The sequence below is a fragment of the Grammomys surdaster genome, unplaced genomic scaffold (genome assembly GCF_004785775.1).
Source record: "Grammomys surdaster isolate TR1022 unplaced genomic scaffold, NIH_TR_1.0 148, whole genome shotgun sequence".
Taxonomy (NCBI): Eukaryota; Metazoa; Chordata; class Mammalia; order Rodentia; family Muridae; genus Grammomys; species Grammomys surdaster.
In genome coordinates this window covers 1,231,751-1,253,520 of record NW_021604606.1, presented here as the reverse complement: position 1 = coordinate 1,253,520, position 21,770 = coordinate 1,231,751, and the positions used below count along the sequence as shown (strand labels likewise).

Below are 21,770 nucleotides of genomic sequence, written 5' to 3'. Positions count from 1 at the left end.
TCAGAATGCAGAACTCTCAGCTCCCTCTCCAGTTTCATGTGTACCTGTATGCTGCTATGCTTCCCACCATAAAAGACTAAGCCTGTGAAACTGTAAGCAAGCCCCCAGTCAAACGCTTTCTTCTATAAGACTCACTGTAGTGGTGGTGTCTTTTTACAGCAACAGAACAGAAACTAATACAGACTCTCTCTGGCTTTATTCTGATCTCTTCACTCCAATCAGTCTAACCCACACACTCCTGCACTCCGATCTTGTCATGTCTAACCCTTCTACTTAAACTGTTCTTTCCTTTAAATGCTGAGAGTCAGGAAAATCATCTTCCCAAGGAAAGAGCCGATATTACATGGGGTAAGCAGGTTGTATTTATGAATTTAGGAATATAAATTAGCAATTAAAGAGAATGAGGCCGTGAATTTTACGTTGAGTGGGAAAGTATATGGGAGCAGTTGGAGAAGGAAAATTATGTGATTTTTATCACAACTTTAAAACTTAAAAAAAAACATTAAAAAGTCTCCCCTCATCTCTCTGGCCCATTTACTCTTCTTTATTAATTTCATCATTACTTTATTGTCTATATTTTATTAAAATTTAAGTTCTATGAGACAGGAACTTTGGTTTTTTGTTTACTGCTATTTTCAAGTTTCATGAATAGAACTTGATTGACATTGGTCACTCAATACATATTGTTAAGTGACAAATCAATTCTTAGTTGACATAAAATAAAGGAAAGCTCATTAACTTCTTAGGACTTTACACTAAGCACAAGGATATGTTCTTTTCCATCAGAGCGAGAAGAGCCTTTAAAGTACTGCATTATTCATTCAATCAAGGCATAGTTTGCAAGTGTGTAATAGATACTTTAACACAAAGCTAATTTTTTTAAAAAAGCCACACATACATGCAGGCACACACAGCATGCACAACACACACATGAACACACACACACACACAGACACACACAGACACACACACACACACACACACACACACACACACACACACACACACACACACTCTTTACCCTATGCTGCTCACATTCTGCCCAGTTTCTTAATAGGATTGTTTAATCAGCCATCCTGCATTCTAACTCTTGCCTGTCATTGGTGTGACTCAAGTTGTAAGGAAAGAGGCTGATGTAATTTTCCGCTGTCCCCAAAGACCTTACCTATTAATGGAGATCATAGGCCACCCACCTTAAATAATGATCATCAGTACTTACAATGGACAATATCATCAAACTCATTATAAAAGTGAGAGGAAATCAAATCACCCAGCAATGTCACAGTCTGTCAGTTATACTGTTAACCCTCATAGATGGATTTCCCTAAGAGGTGGCTGTAATATAAAATTTAAAGTATGAGATGGTTCTCAGTGTAGATCACAGGAGTTTGCAACTAAGGAAGAGAGGAAAAGGGAGAAAGAATGTTTGGAGACAACCCAATAATATTTTTAGTTGACCCTATAGGCTATGTTAATTACATTTAGACTTTCATAGGTTTTTCTACCATGTGTAAATCCAAAGCTGTCTATAGAGCACACACAACTTTGTCTTTGTCAGGTATAATCTCTTGTCAAGCAAGGCAATTCAGACACTCCCTGCAGATTGTTATAATACTTCAATTTGCTTTTGTGTGTATATTGTTTCAGAGAAGTAGACTTAGTTGATTTCACAAGCATGAAATCCTACATGATTCCCCATGTCCATGATCATGAATTGTTCAGGGGTAGATATATAATATCAGAGAATTCAAGAAGCAGAGGCAGACAAATCTCAGAGTTCAAGGCCAGCCAGGTTTACACAGCGAGTTACAGGCCAGGCCAGCCAGGAGAGCATTGTAAAACCCTGTATCAAAAACAAAGTAAAAATGACAGGTTTTGTTGTTGTTGTTGTTGTTGTTGTTGGACAAGAGAGGCTATGATACTGTGATAGATTAAAGTTTGTGCCAACAAATGCACACATACAGAAACAAGTGTGTCATGTTGAAACATGATGATGGAGCTTTCCATTATTTTTGGTATTAGTAATTAAAGCAATGTCCTTTTTATACAGGAAAGCACTCTGCCACTAAGGTTGGAGCCCAGGCCTTGACTTCCTTTTATGTTGAGACTAAGCACTGAAGATATTTTCCAGGTTGCCTTGAATCTGTTTGCAGTCCAGCCAGGCCTTCAGCTTGCAATCTACCTGTCTCACCCTAATGAGCAACAAGGTTATTGGCCCATTGCACCAAATTCCATTCCTGGTCTTTCTGTGCCCCTGCGTCATGAAACTATCATGCTCATAATATAAACACATTCCATTTCCTTAGAGTCTTACAGAAACATGACAAATAACACAGCAATACCTGCACCTGACTGAAACAAAGATGAGCTTTTCATTGCATATATGTGAAAATCTATTTAAATATTCAGAAGAGTAGGGTTTTTTTTTTTAAGGTAAGAACAGTTTATGTAATTCTACAAAAGAACAACAAGCCTTTGTCCTCACCTCAAAGTTCTCATCAGAAAGTATTTTGCAATCTCAAACTGGATGTGTTCTGAAAATGGAAAACATCCAAATGGAAAAATGAAAGTAATGATTTTTGCCCACAGGGATGTGATTCCACCATTTTTGCTGTGCAAAACTTTGTATTCTGGGATAGATGACAAAATAGTACCCTAGGTCAAATGCACAAATGCTTTCATTTTCTGGAGAGTGTAAAAATATACCTTTTAGTGCCACTATTCCACTAAAATAGTACTCACGTCATAAAATTGATTCAGAAGTCTAGCACTAGTGTCTCCTACCCCAGGTCATCATGAGAATATTCCCAGAGGTATCTGTTACAAGGATGATGAAAGAAGAAAGATGAAGCATTTGTTTCATAACTGACACATTATCAGGCATTTTCTTGTAGCCATAAGATAAAGTAGTGATAGTGACAAAGCTTAAAGCCACAGCTTAACTCTAAACAAAAGTCTGTACAGGCTACAATAGTAGCTTCATAAAGGCTAGACAAGGTCACTATTGGTGATTTACTTGGATTCCTTTAGCCAGGCTGGATGATGTACACATCTCTGAGACTTCTAAGTCTTGGCTAGCTGGTAAGGATCCACTCATCCTATCACTAGAGGACTCCAGTAGTGTTTAACCTTGTAAAATTTATAGGGATCCTAGTCATAATGAAAACAATCCTCTGGATGTACTTCTGAGGGATCATTTGAAAAGGATGAGATCAGAAGACTCATCCTAGCTGTGGACAGTTTCATTCTGTAGAATGGCATTCTTAACTGAAGGATAAGAAGGTGAGATAAACACAGAAATTCTTTACCTCTGCTTTCTGGCTGTATATGAGATGTAATCAGCTGCTGTGACATACCCATCATGAAGGATTGTACCCTTAAATTGTGAGCCAAAATGAGCCCTTTCTCCCTTAGGTTGGTTTTGTCAGGTATGTTGTGTAAGCAGCATGTAACATAACTAATAGAATCTCTTTTAACAAAATGGCATCTACTTTATCACTTCTAAATACACGGAAATCTATTCTCAGTGAATTGTTTGTCATGTTCCTAAGGCATATCCAACTCTGTAGTGCAATATGCCTTCCAGAGTCTCTTATGGGATCAGATTGAGGTTTGCCTCTTTGTTTGGTTTGAATCAAACTTGTTCCAACATCCTCATACTACAGATGACTTCCCTCCTCTTCTTTCATCTGAGAGTTACTCACTGAACAAATTTCTTCTATAAGGAGCCCCACTTAAAGCTGTATTAGTATGGAAATGTCTCCAAGGCTAAAATGTCTAATTATTCTGATTTCCCTAGAACTGAGGATATTTTCTGGAATCAAGGTATTTAGTGCTTAATTCTGTAAAGTTCTGGACAAGCTTCAATGAGTGGTTACAATTATGGCAGATAAACTTTGGAAATATGCCTTTGTATCAAGTGATTTGGTTATCTAGCTAACATAGTATTTATTAGTCATAATCTGACAAACAAGGTATGACATATGACCAAAATGTATGATTCCTTGTGTGGTCATTTCTGACTGACTGAATCCTACCAAAAGTAGGTTTGTTTACCACCTCACAATTATTTCTCTTGAGCCAGTTGTCTTCATGATGCCAGCTCCAGGATTTAAATTCCCAGAGAAGAAAAAAAATGGAGAACTTTCATAAGACTACTTTTGTGTTCAAATACAGGGAATATATAAGATCAATGACACAGAATCTTGATGCAAAAGATAATAGAGAAGAAAGAGCCATAGAAACAGGCATGAGTTATTAGCCTATCTTTAGCCTTAGAGAATCATGACCAACATCACTTACAGCTTTGACAGCTTTTGTCTCAATTCCAAACATGTGGAATTACATGTGATTGCTGAAGAAACTAGCCCAAATTATTTTATCCTGAGATTCCTGACAAAAAAAAAAACCTTTATGCTGAAAATTACCTCACATTGTACTTGCAGGATTCACTTGGAATTTTATCAGGATGATGTGTTTAAACCCATCTGAAGCTCTAAATTACTAGCCTTCTCAGATTTTAAGCCATCCATTCCCTAAGGACAATGATTTATGTTGGAGGACAATTTGTTATCTGAATGCCAGCAATTATTAGATGAGCTTAAAGGTTTGTTGTCCCCTACCCCATGTTTCTTGAGACAGTACTTAATTATAGGACATGGTTAGCCTAGAATGCACTGTGTAGATCAGGCTAGCCTCAAACTCACAGAAACCCATGTGTCTCTGTGTCTTCCAAGTGCTATGACCAAAGGCATGCACGACCATGCTTGGCTTGATTTTTTCTATCCAAAAAAAATTATGCACATAACGAAGAGGTTTGAGGGTGAAGAATCAGTTACAGTGAAGCTGGAAACAAAATGTTTTGCCCTATGTATTGAGGAGAAGCTATAAAAGCTTGAGTTTCTCTGACAAGAGAAGGAAAGAATTAACCAGGGATAAGATTAAACCAGTTAAGAAAAGCCTGTAAGAAAGAACTGATCTTTCTTTCTTTTTATAATGTCTCATAATCTGTGAACAGAAAAGTCATTTGATGAAGTTCACAGTTTTTCATTTAGAATAAATAATAAGGAAGAAATTTGTCTTACAGTGTTTCATTGCCACCAATAGAGTATAATATTTGAAGAGGTCATTGGGCTAACAGCTAGAATATCAGAATTGTATCCTTTATTGCTTTTTCTATTATGAAAGTAATATATGCTCCTTAAAAATAATCTGCAAAAGTACAAAGACAGGATAAGTGTTTATCTCTGGATGTACTTTTATTTTCAATACTACTGTGCATCTTTCTGTTGTTTTATTCTTAAATATCCCTGTGATCATGCCATAATTTGGAACCCAATATTGTTCCATAAAATTTAACATGACAAAGAAGGATTTCATAAATATGAGCATGCAAAGTTATTACTGCTATAGTGCTTGCTAACAAGCAACATAAAATGTTACTTTATATACTGAATGCTGCCTATATGATATTCATTATGTTAAATTCTCAGACAACTGTGTTTTAACAATGTCATGAATAATTTTATCTCTTAATATTTTGGAGATAATTAATTCTGTAAATATTTACTGAACATCTATAAAACTTTAGGTATCTTCCTAGAGTAATACAATTTTTGTCAATATTTCATCATTCTTCTATGATAGAAATTAAAGTCTACTCATAGGGTTATCCATCTGTTCATTAATTAAACAAATATTAATCCCTTAAAATGTGTGAGGTATGGACTTTCACATTACATCCATGTTCAGAGAAGAGATTAGCTACTTACATTGAGAATCAAATGCAAGAAGATAAATGATATTGTGTGAGAAGTTTGAATCTAAAAGATCCAACTGCCAAGATGATAGCAATCATGATACTAAAGCTAATGCTAGAAGCAAACACATTTGTAGCAATTACCATGTCCCAGTAACTCTTCTAAGTGTTCAATACATACTAACAATTTGACCTTCATTGTAACATAACACTATTGCATTTCACTGGATTCAAAATTCTATTGTTCATAAGATGCCTTTTGATATCACAGCTTTGGAAGTATGAGTGAAAAAGCTATATTCTAATATTGATAAAATATGGACATAAGCTAATTTTATACAATGTTTAAAATAATAAGAGTACATTAAGTAATTTCTTTGGTATCTGAGTAAGAATTTGAACCCACACAGTTCATATATACAAATTATAGCTATTTCCTGCTCTCTTTTTCTTTATAAGAAAGTCTTTGATATTTTGCTCACACTGGTATCAAACAATCCTCCTGATTCAGCTTCCCTAAAGCCTAGGAATATAGACAGACATGTACTACAGATCTAGCCAACTTGTACTCTTAAATTATATTCATACTATAAATAAGATAATCTTTGAATCAGAAGTACTGAGAGAACAACTGAATTTTTGCAAAACATCTTAGTATCTTAACGTAGGATGGAGAAAGAGACAAAGAGAAAAGATAAAGGAAAACCTTGGCAATACATACATAGTCATTGTCCTGTGTATACGTTCTTAATGGGAAAGACAGTGTGAGATTTGACTTAGAAGGCCAGAAGCCTAGTGCCTCTCTATGATCTATTATATACATTTATTTTTTACCTTGGGCACATCATTTGATCTTTTTGTACCTATCCTGGCATTTATAAAATAAAGGGTTGACTGAAATTGTTTAGCATTTCCCAAAATGTTTTGGCTGTGTCTTACAGAAAGAAAGCATTTTACATTGTGATCTAGTACACACATGCACCCCTCAGTGAATAAGTGAAGTGTCAAGCAATGTGTGGCTGTCTTAGTACGCTATGTCCTAAATTTTTCTTGTCTGTTCCATTCCATCAAAAACTAGAGGATGCAAGTCATTCAATTTCATTGAAAAATCAAAGTCATTGATTTCAGGATTCATAAATGAGCCACACTTCAGATTATGAAAGTTAATAATATAAGCATGATGGAGCCATCTCAAAAGTTAAGAAGTTATACAACAGAAGTGACTCCAGGGCTAGGGCTGGAAAGGGGTTGGGAAGTTAAGGAGAAATAGAAAGTATACCTTCCTGCGTTATAAATATGCATTTTCTTCATAATAGGGTCATGTTGTCACCACTTTTAGGAGTTATATTTTTCATTATACATTGGGTAAAGACTCAATGTGTTATATGACATATTGACAACAAATGTATTTTACCTGAAAAAGAATATTTCCACAGTCATCTACTTGCAAAGAAGAACTAGTCTCTCTATCCTCTGTAGAGTCCCAACATCTACCAAAGATCTCAAGATATCCAAAGGACTGCTCATCTCTGTCAACCCTTGGGGACAGTTATTAAAGTCATATAGAACATTAATGTTCTAAGAAGCATGGCTTGGAAAATGCTTCTCTAAGGAATTCTAGAACTTATAACATATGAAGACACCATGAATTCTTTTAATTGCTACTAAAGGATTTTTTGCTTTTGCAAAATTTATTTTTTCTTGGTAAAAAAAATAGTACAATTCAGAATAGAAACTCAAATAATGGAAAAATAAGCTAGAGGGCCTTCTTAACTTTAGAAAAAAACAAAAGAATAACAAAACTTAGATGCATGGATCCATCAACTAGAGTTGTAATATTTTCTTGATTACTGACATAAAGAGCTTGACATGGTACCTCCAACTATATAATTACATGTATTTTTACATTACTTTGAAAAGCACAATATTTGAAACAATTGAAGTTATATTGCTCAAATATCTCCCTTGGTTAAGTTGCGGGAATTATTTTTTAAAGTAGGAAGAAAGACAAGTTAACTTAAAGGAGAAGGAAAATATTTTACAGCCTTTTCATTTTTTCATTTCCACTTGGATCTAAGACAACAGAAACAACTTGTTTGGGCAATGAAGACATCAGGAAGAAACAATGGAGAGAGTCTGTCATCTGACAGAAAACTGACTATTTGTCATGTAATTTCCTAATCGGAGTGACTGTATGCACCTGTAAAATGCTGGCCATAGTTAAGGAGAGAGAAAAAAAGAGAGAGAGAGAGAAAGAGAGAGAGAGAGAGAGAGAGAGAGAGAGAGAGAGAGAGAGAGAGACTGTTGGTATGTAAGTGCATTGTTAGTTTGTGACCTAATATCATTTTCTTTCCATTTGTAATTGGTAAGGTTTAGAAATCACCCTCCTGCTATTCCAAGTAACCTAGAGACAAGCATATATTAAATCAACACTTCTGATACAACCTTAGTATGACTTAAAATATATTTATCTTATTTATTTTGTAGTAATGAAGTTGCTTTATTTTTGTAGAAAACAACTGGAGAGAAAATAAGTGACTTCCTGATGCTCTGTCTCAAACATGATTTTGACGTGACACCTAACTTCTTGTGCAGTTTCCTAGATCAGATTGATAATCCACATGGAAAGTCCTATAAATAAAAACAGCCTTTAATTCTACAACTATGTAGTTAGACATTTGTCATGTAGAGAACATGTAAGATGTCTGTAGAGTAGCAGTCATAATATTGAACATAATAGTGAACATTTGATGATAATGTTAGCACCAAAAGTCAGAATTCTCTTGGTAAGTTTGGCATAGCCACAGAAGGAATTATATGGTCAGCTATTAAGATTTTGAATTGATAGAAGGATATATAAACAGAAGCATTTTAAATATATTAGTAAGAGGAAAACCAAGTCATAAAACTTTATGTTTTCTTTTCTTAATTTTTTTTGAGACAATGTCTTATTGTTATTCTTGGATGATCTGGAATTTATTATATAATCCAGGGTGGCCTTGAACTCAAGGTACTTTTGAACTGTCAGTCTCTGGCTGCAAGTACTTGTATATCATGCTTTTATTTTAAAGTCTTATCTGGTTTAAAAGAAAATAGGCTGGTGAATATACATCAGTAGAAGTGCACTTGCTAGCATGTACAAGGGCACTGGGTGCTGTCTCTGGTTTAGGAGAAGGGAAGAAAAAGAAAAAAGAAAAAAAGAAGATGATGACCTTAGAACCAGATAGATAAATAGAAAAATTTGGAGAGTGTTGTATCTAAGTAATGGAATTATTTATAATTGTTCTTTTCCTGTTTGTCCTTACCGCTCTCTAAATTTTTCTAGATGAATATATATGATATTTGAATTTAAAGAAGACAACATGAAGATTCAATTTATATTTAGTCTCACTGTCCTATTTCTGCAACATGCCTTTAAACATTTTAGTATATTTTTACATATATAAGTGGAATGTCTATGTGTTTTTTGATTTTCCAAATGAATATTCAAAATTTTCTGACTTCTAGGACTGGTCCCACTCAGGCAGATAGATTTCTTTCGGAATGCACATGGCTACATATTTGACCTTTCTAGAAAGTATAACATGGTTTAAAAGGTGTGAAGATGTTTTACCTAGTTCATGAAAGCTCAGAGTTTATGTCTGACATCTTATCATCAGAAACTCATCCCTCAGGCTTATAATTTTTTTATCCTATTACAATGTAAACAACCAGGGAAAAGTATACATTAAACTTTACCTGTCATCTGCATTAAATGAGTAACATATTATTTTCTGAGAGTAGATTTTAATGAGAAGACATGGGAATTTAAGGGAAGGTACAGAGAGAAGAAAGTATGAATGGATATTCATGGCATCTTAGGAATAATTAATATTCATAATAGTAATATTTGTATTTATGGCTTATGAGTCACTAAGGAGCACATTATCATATTTAGTCTTAATTAAATTAAATAGATTGGCTGTTGCCAAGACAATCTTAGCCTTTGTGATTTTTCTAGCAGCATTACTGAAAGCCATAGTTATACTCATGGAGGAATACACCTTTAACTTTCCCCCTTCAGTTTCTATTCACGTGTGCTATTAAAAGATAGTTCAAATAACTAGACTTAGAACAAGTCAAGAATATATATATATATATATATATATATATATATATATATATATATGACAGAACTAACATCTTTTAGGAAATTTTGTTGTCCAGTTGTTGCGAAAGTGTTTGCTGTGCAAGTGTGAGGATCTGACTTCAGATTTCTTTTTTTTTAGTTTTTTTTTGACTTTTGTTATTGTTATTTTTTTATTGGATGTTTTATTTACATTTCATATGTTGTCCCTTACCCCATCCCCCACCCACCCAGGAACTCCCTATCCCCTCACCCCTCCTCCTTCTTCTCTGAGGATGTAACCCCTACCTACCCACCCACTCCCAACTCCCCACCCTCAAATTCCCACCCCCTGGGGCGTCCAGCCTTCATGAGGTCAAGGATTTCTTCTTCCACCTATGCCCAGCAGGGCCCTCCACTCTTAAGTATTCAGCTGAAGCCCTGGATCCCTCCCTAAGTGCTCCCAGGCTGGTGGTTTAGACCCTGGGAGCTGTGGTTGGTTGGTATTGTTGCTCTCCTCATGGGGCCACAAACCCTTTCAGCTCCAATGGCCTTCACTGTAACTCCTCCATTGGGAACCCCATTATCAGTTCAATGGCTAGTTGTGAGCATCTGCCTCTGAATAAGTCAGACTCTTGAAGACCTCTGAGGAGACACCCATATCAGGCTCTTATCAGCATGCACTTCCGGACTTCCACATCAGCATCTACTTTTGGTGACTGCACATGGGATGGATACTCAGGTGGAATGGTCTTCAGACAGCCCCTCCTTCAGTTTCTGTCCCTCACTTTGTCTCCATATTTGCTCCCTTGAGTACTTTGTTGCTCCTTCTAAGAAGGACCGAATCACCCCCACTTGATCTTCCTTCTTCATGAGCTTCATGTGGCCTGTGAGTTGCATCTTGGGCATTTCAAGGTTCTGGGCTAATATCCAATAATCAGTGAGTGAATACCATGTGTGTTCTTTTGTGATTGGCTTACTTCACTCAGGATGATAATTTCTAGTTCTTAGTTGTCAGGGAAATGCAAATCAAAACAACCATGAGATTCCATCTCACACCAGTCAGAATGGCTAAGATTAAAAACTCAGGTGATAGTAGATGCTGGCGAGGGTGTGGAGAAAGAGGAACACTTCTCCATTGTTGGTGGGACTGTAAGATGGTACAACCACCTTGGAAATCAGTGTGGCAGTTCCTCAGAAAATTGGACATAGACTGAGGATCCAGCTATACCACTCTTAGGCATATACCCAGAAGATGCTCGAACATATAACAAGGACATATGTTCAACTATGTTCATAGCAGCCTTATTTATAATAGCCAGGAGCTGGAAAGAACCCAGATGTCCTTCAACTGAGGAATGGATTCAAAAAATGTGGTATATTTACACTATGGAGTATTACTCAGCTATTAAAAACAATGAATTCGAGAGTTTCCTAGAAATTATCATCCTGACTTCAGATTTCTAACACTTACTTAAAAGCTGGGAATAGTGATGTCTCTGTAAACTCAGGGGTATAGAGGTAAAGAAGGGAGATCTCCAGAACTAAGTAACTAGTCACTCTAGCTGAATTGTTGAGTTTAAGAATCAGTGAGAGATCCTGCCTCAAAAAAAAGTGGAGAACAATAGAGAAAGCCAGCCAATATCAATCTCTGGTCTCCACACACACGTGCGTATATATGTACATCCATAACTTTATGTACATGTACACATATCCACATTAAGAAGCACATCACTGGCTGGAGAGATGGCTCAGTGGTTAAGAGCACTGAATATTCTTCCAGAGGTCCTGAGTTCAATTCTCAGCAACCACATGGTGGCTCACAACCATCTGTAATGGGATCTGATGCCCTCTTCTGGTGTGTCTGAAGACAGTAGCAGTATACTCATATACATAAAATAAATAAACCTTTAAAAAAGTTCCTCTCTCTCTCTCTCTCTCTCTCTCTCTCTCTCTCTGTCTCTCTCTCTCTCTCTCTCTCTCTCTCACACACACACACACACACACACACACACACACACACACACACACACACACAAGTTGTCTGAAGGGAAACCCTGCAGAATTACTTACTTCCTGTAAAGAAATAGAGAAAAGCTGTAGTATAGTGGTTAAATATAGACCCTGCAAGCATCTTTTTAGTTTGAGTTCATTATGGTTTGCTTATCCACTAGCTGTGTAAATGCAGATTTCTTAATTTCCTCACCAATAAAATGAGTATAATTTACTTATCATTAAAATGAGTATAATACTGAACCACCTCATGAACTTGCTAGAAGAATCAAATAAATTAGTGTTTGTAAAATTGTATATCACAAAACAACTGCATTTAAGTGATTATAAAACTACATAATAATCTTATAGGAACAAAAATCATATATCAAATGCTAAGAGGTATTAATTCTACAGAGTGGAACTGTGGCTTTTAAGTACTCTAAAACTATTAATATATAACATTTATGTGTATATTATACACAATTTTTCTATGGAAATATACTTGCATATATATATATATATATATATATTTATATAGATATAAAATATACTTCCATAGAAACATGTAACCATAGAGATATTAAAAATTACCAAAAATAATTAGAGGGAAACAGGTGCTTGCCAATGTATATTCATTGTTATACTAACAGAATTTTCCAGTAAAACTTTCCATAAACTAAAGTTATCTCTCTTAGTATTAATTACAAAACATGTCATTTTTAGTAATAATATAAAGGTAATGCAATTGATTATAAGATACAATGAACAAATTATAAAATCTAGTAAAGAAAAGGGAGCAGTAAAAATGAAGGAAAAAGAGAAGTAAGAATAATTAGGGTGAGAGAACAATTGGAGAAGAAAGTATTTAGTGACTTTTGTTAACTTTAGCTGGGTGTGGTGTCATATGTCTGTAACTCCAACACTTGAGCGACTGAGGCAAAAGGATAGTGAGTTTGATGTCAGTTTCAGGTACATAGTGAGACCTCTCCTCATAAGAACAAAGGCTAGGAATTTGCTCAGTGGTGTGATCGTTGCTAATCATAAACAAGGCCCTGAATTTGTGTCTAACAGAGAAAATAATTATACTCACAATAATATATACTGAGGGATGATATGACAATTTTATAATTATCCCCTTTATGGAGTGAGTTGTGACTGTGGGATCTTCAAAATGTTACTGAAGTCTGTACTGGAAAATGTATTGCAAGAACAACTGTGTTTTAGTTGATGACTAGAAAAAATGATCTATCTGGGCCTCATGTTCCAGGACAAAACAGAGTTCAGAATGAAATACATCTCTAGTGTATTTGACAGGGATGATTGTTAGTTCAACTTTTCTCAATGTTTAGCTACTAAGATACAGTGAAAAGGTTAAGAAGGGAACAATGAAAGTGACTTACTGGAAAGGAAGTGCTGAGATGCTGGGCCAAAGTCCCTGTGGGCTTCATGCAGCTGCCTGACACGGTCCTCCACAGCCACCTGGGAGGAAGAGAAGAGAGATGATGTTTTCTCATCACTTTTAATGAGGAACAATTAAAACACTGTTTTCTTTATGGTAAGATGTTTTGGGTCTCTAAGGCAAGAAAAGAAAAAGCAACACTTCATAACTCTGGCTTTAATAATTCCTAATGTTAAATGCTCTCCAAGACTTATTTTTATCAAACCAAGGTCAAACACAAAGAAGTTGCTCTATTTTGATAGTTTTAAAATGATACTTGTTATAACTCCCTTCACTGGAAACCACCAATAAAGTGCACAATCTAATTTATTTTACAAAATGCTGGGAAAGTTGTCATAAGGTATTATACTGAGTGCTCCTAGGGGCTTGTAAATACATACTTGGCTTTGGGTGTTAGTTGATTATTTTTTGTAGTAATGATTCTTGTTAAATTAATTTTAATAAATTATTAGTAGTTATCAAGTTATAATTAATTCTTAACAATAAACAATCAAAGGTTGATGGTAGTTATTAGTCAAGCATTAGTGCCACACACCTGAAATTTTAGCACTTCAGGTGCTGAAGCAGAAAGGTCATAAGTCAAAGCTATCTAGAACTACATAGTGTGACCAGTCTCACCTCAACAACAGAAAACAAAGCATAATGAAACAAAAAGTACAGTAAAACATTAAGATAAAAAAGGATGAGTTGGGCAGATAGTTCAGTTAGTAAAGTTTGACAATTTCTATAACCTGTGTCAATGGTCCTTAATTTTCCTAATGTTGTGATCCTTTAATAAAGTTACTCATGTTGTGGTGACCCCCCAACCAAAAAATTATTTTGTTGTTACTTCATAATTGTCTTTTTGCTACTGTAATGTATCACAATGTAAGTAGCTTTCATTCTTGTGAAAGGGTCATTTGACCCTCAAAGGGGTCAAAAGCCTACAGGTTGAGAACCACTGACCTAGGTAAAAGTACTGGCTGTGGTGGCACATGCACTGGCTAGTACAGAGGAGGAGACAGGAAGATGTCTCGGGTCTTCTGTCCAGTCAAAACCCTGTCTCAGAAAATGTTGGTGATCCTGAAATTGACACTTGAGGTTGTTTCAGGTTCTCACAGGAATACATACATATATGCACATGTACCTACACACATACCTATGTAAACATATAAATACACAGATTAAAAAGTAGAGGCAAGGCTTAAATTTGTGGTAAGGTAGGGTGGGTGGGTAATGAGCTGAAAGAAACTTTCAGGGTTCAGCTTTCAGTTCATTTAGAAATGATAATATAACCCAGGAAGCATGGAATGTCTTGTCATTCTTTTTTTTTCCTATTACGTTTTTCTATAGTACATTTACAGTGTCCTGTTTAAGCTTATTTAATTCCATTCTTGGTAAGGAAACGGGGAGACGTTTTGGAAGGTATGAAATGATAAATGTTGTCATCTGGCATTTCACCAACTCAGTATTAGTCATGGCCCCAGGCATCCTCCTCATGACTCTGGATCTTAGTTTAGTTGTCAACAGCCCATGCTAAACAAGGAACTGTTCAGAGCTTGCCCACAGGCACCAGAATTTAGGTTCTTGTACTGTGGAGAATAATCCAGAAATAAAGCAGTTCTCAATTTCCTCAAGAAGTGTAAACTAATGTCAACTTTAACTTCCCAGTATTAATGAAATATTTAATAAAGATCTCAATGAAATATCTAATGTAAATCTAAGATGTTTTTAAACTCTTTTTTTTTGCCTTATCTAACTTAGGTTGAGATTCACTAAGCAGGGATTTAAAACAATGCAGGATTTCCCTTACTATTATACACAGGGAAGCACTAGAAATAATTTCAGATTTGTCTGCCAGGATTTAGAACTTTGCTCTGCTAGCCATACTCTGTCTGCTGAGTCCACCAAACTACCAGCTGTCCTCCAATGTTCCATATCTCTAAGGGGGTTTTCATACTACCATCATTTTCCCTCAGAACATTCTAACTATCTTCTCTCCCACTGCTAGGATGCTAGGGTTTATATGTTGAATTTTCCCTCTCCCAGGTGAGAATTAATTGCTTCCTCAGCATGCTCATAGCACATGGTTTATACATGGGGCATTTGTATAGTGCCAACCAGTAATTATAAGGAAATGAATGTCTCCTAAAATAGAACCTGAACCTCTTGGTGGTAGGGGCTCCTCTTTGCATGTGTCTGTCTCCACTCCTTCCTTTATACAACTCTTTGAACCCTGTACAGAGTATGTGATAGCAAAGAGTTGTTTAATGACTATTTGACAAAATAAAGAGAGAGAGAGCAGCAAGAGACAGAGGAAAAGAGAAAAAAACAATGATTATATAGCTGTGGTAGTCAATTTTATATGCAAATTTAACTCTATGAAACTAAACATTATCTCTGAATGTATCTATGAGGGTATTTTTTAAAAATTATTGTTAAAAATGAAATTGGAATTGGAATTTGTGATTTCAACAAAGTAGATTGCCTTCCCCAAGGTGAGTGGGCCTTATGCAAATCAACTTAAGGCCAAGCTTCAGCTTGGACATTGATCCATGATGGAATTAATATTTCCTCTTTTGCCTTTGGACTTGAATAGGCTTGCTATTACCAACTGTTCTGGATCCCTTGCATGCTGACACAAGATCATGAAATTTCTTTGCTTCGACAGATTATGAGCTAAGACCGTCTAAGCAATTTTCCTATCACCTCCCTCTCTATCACCTCTCTCCCTCTCCCTCTCCCTCTCCCTCTCCCTCTCCCTCTCCCTCTCTCTCTCTCTCTCTCTCTCTGTCACACACACACACACACACACACACACACACACACACACACATCTATCTACCTACCATCTATCATCTATCTCTCCTCCTCCTACTGAGGTCCTAGAGAATCCTAATTAGTACAATGTCTCTAAATTTTTCCTATTACAGTTAATAAATAGAGACGAATAGGGTATAATGAGCATGGTATCATATATAACACAAAACGTCCAACATTTGTTAAATATTATGTATGTAGCAATGTGAATTGAAATTTATTCTTCACAATAACTCTATAACAAGTAATATTACTCTGTGATTTTATTGATGTAAAAACTGAGCCATGACAGGCTTAAGAAGGAACTTACTTGGGCCAGGTAGGCTGATGCAGACCTACAATCCTTATTAAAGGCTATGGATAAAACATTGCCATATAAGAAGAACAAAAATGGAAATTTCTAGTGCATACCCAGTATTGTCAAGAGGTAAAAATAAGATCAAAGTGAATTTCGCTCCCCATGATGCAAACTTAACGAAAACACACAAGAAGATTCAAATTAAAAATATGTATCTTTTACTGAAATGAAATATTCACAAAACAGTTTTAAAATAAATAAGAATTAAGTATAAAAAATTTAATTTACAGATTGTCACAGGGGAAAGGTTCTGGGTAGATTGACTGCAAATTGACTAAATAAAGAAATGATTGTGAGAAAGAAAAGTGTGAAGGAGACCAAGGGTTTTACAAGCTGTAGCTCCTTAGCAACAAGTACTTTATTCTGTGAGCAATTATTCATGAAAAAATTGATAAGCTTTTGATACCATAGCTCAACTACATTAGAATTTTTGAACTGGCTGTTTTTAAGCAATATGAAATAATATATATAAGCCAGGACTCAGAAACAGAAGCTAGATATCAGTACCTTGCATTAAGACAATTTAATTATTCTCTCTGTTACATTTTCACTTTATGTGTACTTGTTAATATTAAAAATAATATGCATGCATTAAACAACTACTGTAATCTCTGCTCTTTCAAAGCTTAGCTCACTGGGAAGTGAGACATGGTGATAAGCTCGCTTTTGAGACATCAAATTCTGCAGTGGCCAGCTAGAGACTGTCTCAGTTGACTGAACTTGGAGTGATATGTGCAGCAATTAGCTTAGCATTGTATGGAATATCAAAGAAGGTATCCAGTGCTAGAATTTTGTCTAGTTTGAGCCTGCACAGTTCTTACTTGTGTTGTCAGTCTCTGTGAGCTCATACATGCATCAGCTATGTTGTGTCTGGATGACGCTGGTTCTATGGAGTCAACTACCACCTCTGGCCCTTACAGTCTTTCTTTCCTCTCTTCAGCATAGACCCCCAATTCTTGAGGCAACAGGTTTGTACAGAGGGCTCCAATGGGAATTAGCAGAAAGGAAAAATATTATCAAAACATGTCTTATGACAAAGATTTTAAAAATAAATTTAAAATGAAGGTACACAGGAGTCTTTTGAAGGAAGGATTCATTTGAATACTAGAGCTTCTTTTGATTTGCATTTGCCTGGCTGAGGGTAAAACCCAAAGCTTCACAGCTGTTCAGTTAGCAAGTGTCCTCACATTGCACCACATTATACCACGAGCTCATTTTTTGAAACAGTCCACTTCTCAATTTCAAATCTGTGACACTGGAAATAAGGCTATTAGAAGAGGAAGCAGTAGTGTATGTGTGCAACAGCTCATTTGAAATATGAGACTCTTTACCTAACAAGTATAAGTTGTTTTAAGTAACCAAAGGAAGGGAAAGAAAGGATGAAAAACTAAAATGAGGTAAAAATGAAAGTAAGAAGGTGAGTTGAGCAGAAAGTGTTAAAGGAGTGTAAATGAAATTATTTAAAGAGACGAAAGGATTAGAACTTCCTCTGAATTAATAGGTCATGCCCCTTGTTTTCGTTTTATGATAGTAATAAAAGTAAAACATCAATCTGGAAGCATACATCCTATTTGTGCTATTTGATCATAGACCATGAAAGCTTAGAACTGGAAGAAACCTTATCTATTGATACACAAGGGTCTTTTCTTTAGAACTAGCCCAGATGGGCAAAATACTGCCATCTGCTCTGTGAGTACTCATAATCTAGTTTGCATCAATTCTTCACTAAATGCATGCCAGGGGAGAGTAAAAAGAAAGGTCTTTTTATATGCTTGGTGAGGACAGGGGACATCATTTTATTTCCTGGGCTTATCTCCAGACAGGAGCACAGTACCTGACTTACAACAGGTGCTTAGCTCATGTTAGTTGACTGAATTAACAGACATATTATTCTTAAATCTTTACCATAACAAGTACATTTTAAATAAACATTTTTCAACATTAACACAAGACGTTGGAATACTCATTTCCTTTCCTTTCCTTTTCCTTCTCTTCTTTTCCATCTTTTCTTCAATTTGATGATGAAAGACAAACATTTATATTCATTATATATGATATTCATTACATTCATCTTGACTACAATATTAGAATTTGGAAAAATTAATGCAACCAAGCGTAAGGCAACCTCAAAGCCCAAATTTCTCCCATATTAATCTACATTGAACGTAATCATATTCAAGAGTTATGAAGGATATATATTATTCTTTGCTTTCCATTTTGATGGGTTCCATATAACATGCAGTTTGTGGAGACCTTTTATAAGTGCAGTGAAAAAATGTTTCCTGGGTTTTTACTGTGTATTTAATTTTGCTTTGTGTGATATCAAAGACTGAACTCTGGGCTTTGTAAACAAGGAGCATGAGCTCTGCTGCCAAGGTACCCTTAGCTCTAAAAGGAAAGAAAAACAAAACAAACTCTTCTCTATATCCATTCAAAAGATAATTACTGAAACACAGGTTCTTTGTCTATGAGACATCAATGCTATCTTGTACACAGCTTAGCATACTGCCCAGTATATATGAATTGCTTAAAAAATTTTATCAAGGGAATGAATGAAAGAGTTGAATTCTTATAATCTGTTAGTCACTGTGCTAAATATGAATACGGTAGAACTCAAAGTGCAATTTGAGGGAAAATGAATGAGTACCAAATCATCCAACAAATCTTAATTCTCAGCTCTTTTCCATGGCTCAATACATTCCTGTGTGAATTTGAAGGCCCTCTTGATTTCTTTGTTATTTTCTCTAAACCTGCCAAGAGATTTTTAAAAAGAAAAGAAATAAGACAGAGATAAACAATTGCTGCTCTTTGAAAACAGTATTATCAAATGTGTTGCTGATTTTGTTTTAAAATTTCAAGGGCTTCCACTTACCCTTAATTTGCTGGTTAATCATATTTAAGCTATTGTCTTCTCTAAAGGTTTACAAGAGTCATAGTTACCACCAGATGAGGAAATGCCTTGCTAGACAATGTGGATTCTTTCTAGTGTTCAAGGGTTCTTTCTGATACCACACAGAAAGCATGTTTTCCACGGACCAGGAAAAAAAATATTTACCTAGGCTTGTGCATTTTGTCTGTCTGGCTATTAGTTTGTCTTAAAGCATGACAAATACTCATGCTCATGAGAAAACTGTACCCCACACCTATACTAATGGGGCTATTAAAAATAAAAACAACAAAGTAAAATAAAACAAAACAAGCATAATCCCTAACTCTTATTGTGAGGATAGCGAATAATGCCCTCCCTTATATACTTGCAGACTTTCTATAGTCTACTCATGAATTCTTTGCCCAACAATTTTGTAATCTATATTTTTCTGTGAGCTATATATTTGTGTTGGGGAGCACCTATGTATTGTTTACAAATCCTGTCATGTATTAGAATGCATACTATCTAGCTACTCTTTCCCCCTTTGCAAAAATCAGACCATGCCTCTCTCAAGCTGTATTTGACACAGAGATTTGATAAGAAAATATGTTGTACTATGGCTTTGAAGCTATTCCCCCAATATAGCTGCAAGATAAGTTTATGATGAGCTTGTGAGATGGCAGAATAGGACAAGAGACTTATTGTACAAGCCTAGTAACTTAAGCTTGTTGCTGGAACTCAAAAATGGACTAAGAGAACCGAGTCCATAAAATTGTCCCCTGACTCACACACACATGCTTATGCACATACATCATAATCACACACATAATAATAATGAATAAATGTTTTTTAAAATAAGTTTATGTGTCTGGAGAGATGGAAGAGAAATTAAGAGCACTTGTTTTTCTTCGAAAGGTCCCAGGTTAATGTCCTAGCTTCCATATGGTAGTTCAAAAACATCTATACTCCAATTTCAGGAAATCTGAAGACCTCCTATGACCTTTGTTGGTACTAGGCACAGATTTGGTGCATATAAATACAAGCATTACAAACTTAAAATAAAACAAATCTATTTTTTTTGTTTTATCAAGAGAGTGCTGAGATTGAAGGCATGTGCTATAATCACCTGGCATTTTTTTTTTTTTTTAGACAGCACTTCTCTGCATAGCCTTGGATATCCTGGCTAGGTCTGTAGACCAGGCTGGCTTCCAATGCACAAAGGCCCACCTACCTCTGCCTTCCAAGTGCTGACATTAAAAGCGTGTACCACCATGGTCAGCACTAAAATAATTTTTAAAGTATAACATTCTGTTTTTACTTAATGCTTGTCTCTCTGTCCATAGGTGTATAGGCCAGGCTAGATCAGATCTCATGGTATAAAGATTATCTAGCTCCCTAAGAATCTGTAAGAGTCAGAAATCCTCTTTTTTTTTCTCTGGAGCTAAAAGGTTTGTCCCCTCCTTCAGGATATCTGTTTTGTTGTTTATTACGGCTATCTCTTCTAATGTAGCACTTCTCAGTATTGGAAGGGAAGATTGTCTACAGTGTGATGCTCTATATCTTCCAATGCTCTTCCATTTTTAAGCCCATCATAGCTGCCATGTCATTCTTGCCTAATAAAGTTCATTCTAAAGGATAATATCATGTCAGCACTGTTGAATTCTAACAGCATGGAACACTCGTGTATATATGTTAAAAAATCATTCTGGAAACTCAACTGAGACTATCATATTAATAGTTGAAATTCTCTTAAGTAATTACAATCCCTTTCAATTTAAAATTAACAGTCTTTAAATTCTCATTTCTTTAAAGATTATTATTCTATGTTATGTGTGTTTTGCCACCATGTATGTCTATATACTCTATTCATGTATTATGCCTGAAGAGGCCAGAAGAGGGCATCAGATCTCTTGGACTTGGAGTTACAGATGGGTTATGAACCACCATGTAGGTATTGGGAATCAAACCCTGGTCTTCTGCAAGATCTGGTAGTACTCTTATCTTTTGAGTCAGCGCTCCAATCCATGACTTTTCATTTCTATTGAATTGTAACTGAAGAAAAAATATGTTATGATATAAGGTTTCGAATGAGTATTTATGACACATAACAGCTTTGTGGCCAAACAACTTGGTCTTCTTTAGTACAAGACTAACTGAGAGCTCTTCAATTTATGTCTTCTTAGCATTAAGACACTTGGGAGTTAAACAGAGCTACTCAGGTTAAACCTTGGGAACCCAGGGTTAACACAAGGTTCACTCTGAGTGGGAGTATAATCGTTACCTGATTTTTGGTGTGGAAACTAACAGGTGCCTCTGAGACTAACATTGATCTATTCTTTTTCCCTTCTCTTCTCTTCTCTTCTCTTCTCTTCTCTTCTCTTCTCTTCTCTTCTCTTCTCTTCTCTTCTCTTCTCTTCTCTTCTCTTC

The 21,770-nt window shown here is 35.7% G+C and overlaps 1 protein-coding gene across 4 annotated transcripts in view; it reads right to left on the bottom strand.

Moving 5' to 3' along the window:
* The window catches only part of Dmd (dystrophin), a 1,212,244-nt gene that overhangs the window by 238,728 nt on the left and 951,746 nt on the right, over positions 1 to 21,770 (bottom strand). For all 4 annotated transcript variants that reach the window (XM_028765040.1, XM_028765041.1, XM_028765042.1 and 1 more), the window contains one exon: positions 13,259 to 13,337. In XM_028765040.1, coding sequence (XP_028620873.1) covers positions 13,259 to 13,337 — 79 coding nt within the window. The remainder of the gene's footprint in view (positions 1 to 13,258; positions 13,338 to 21,770) is intronic.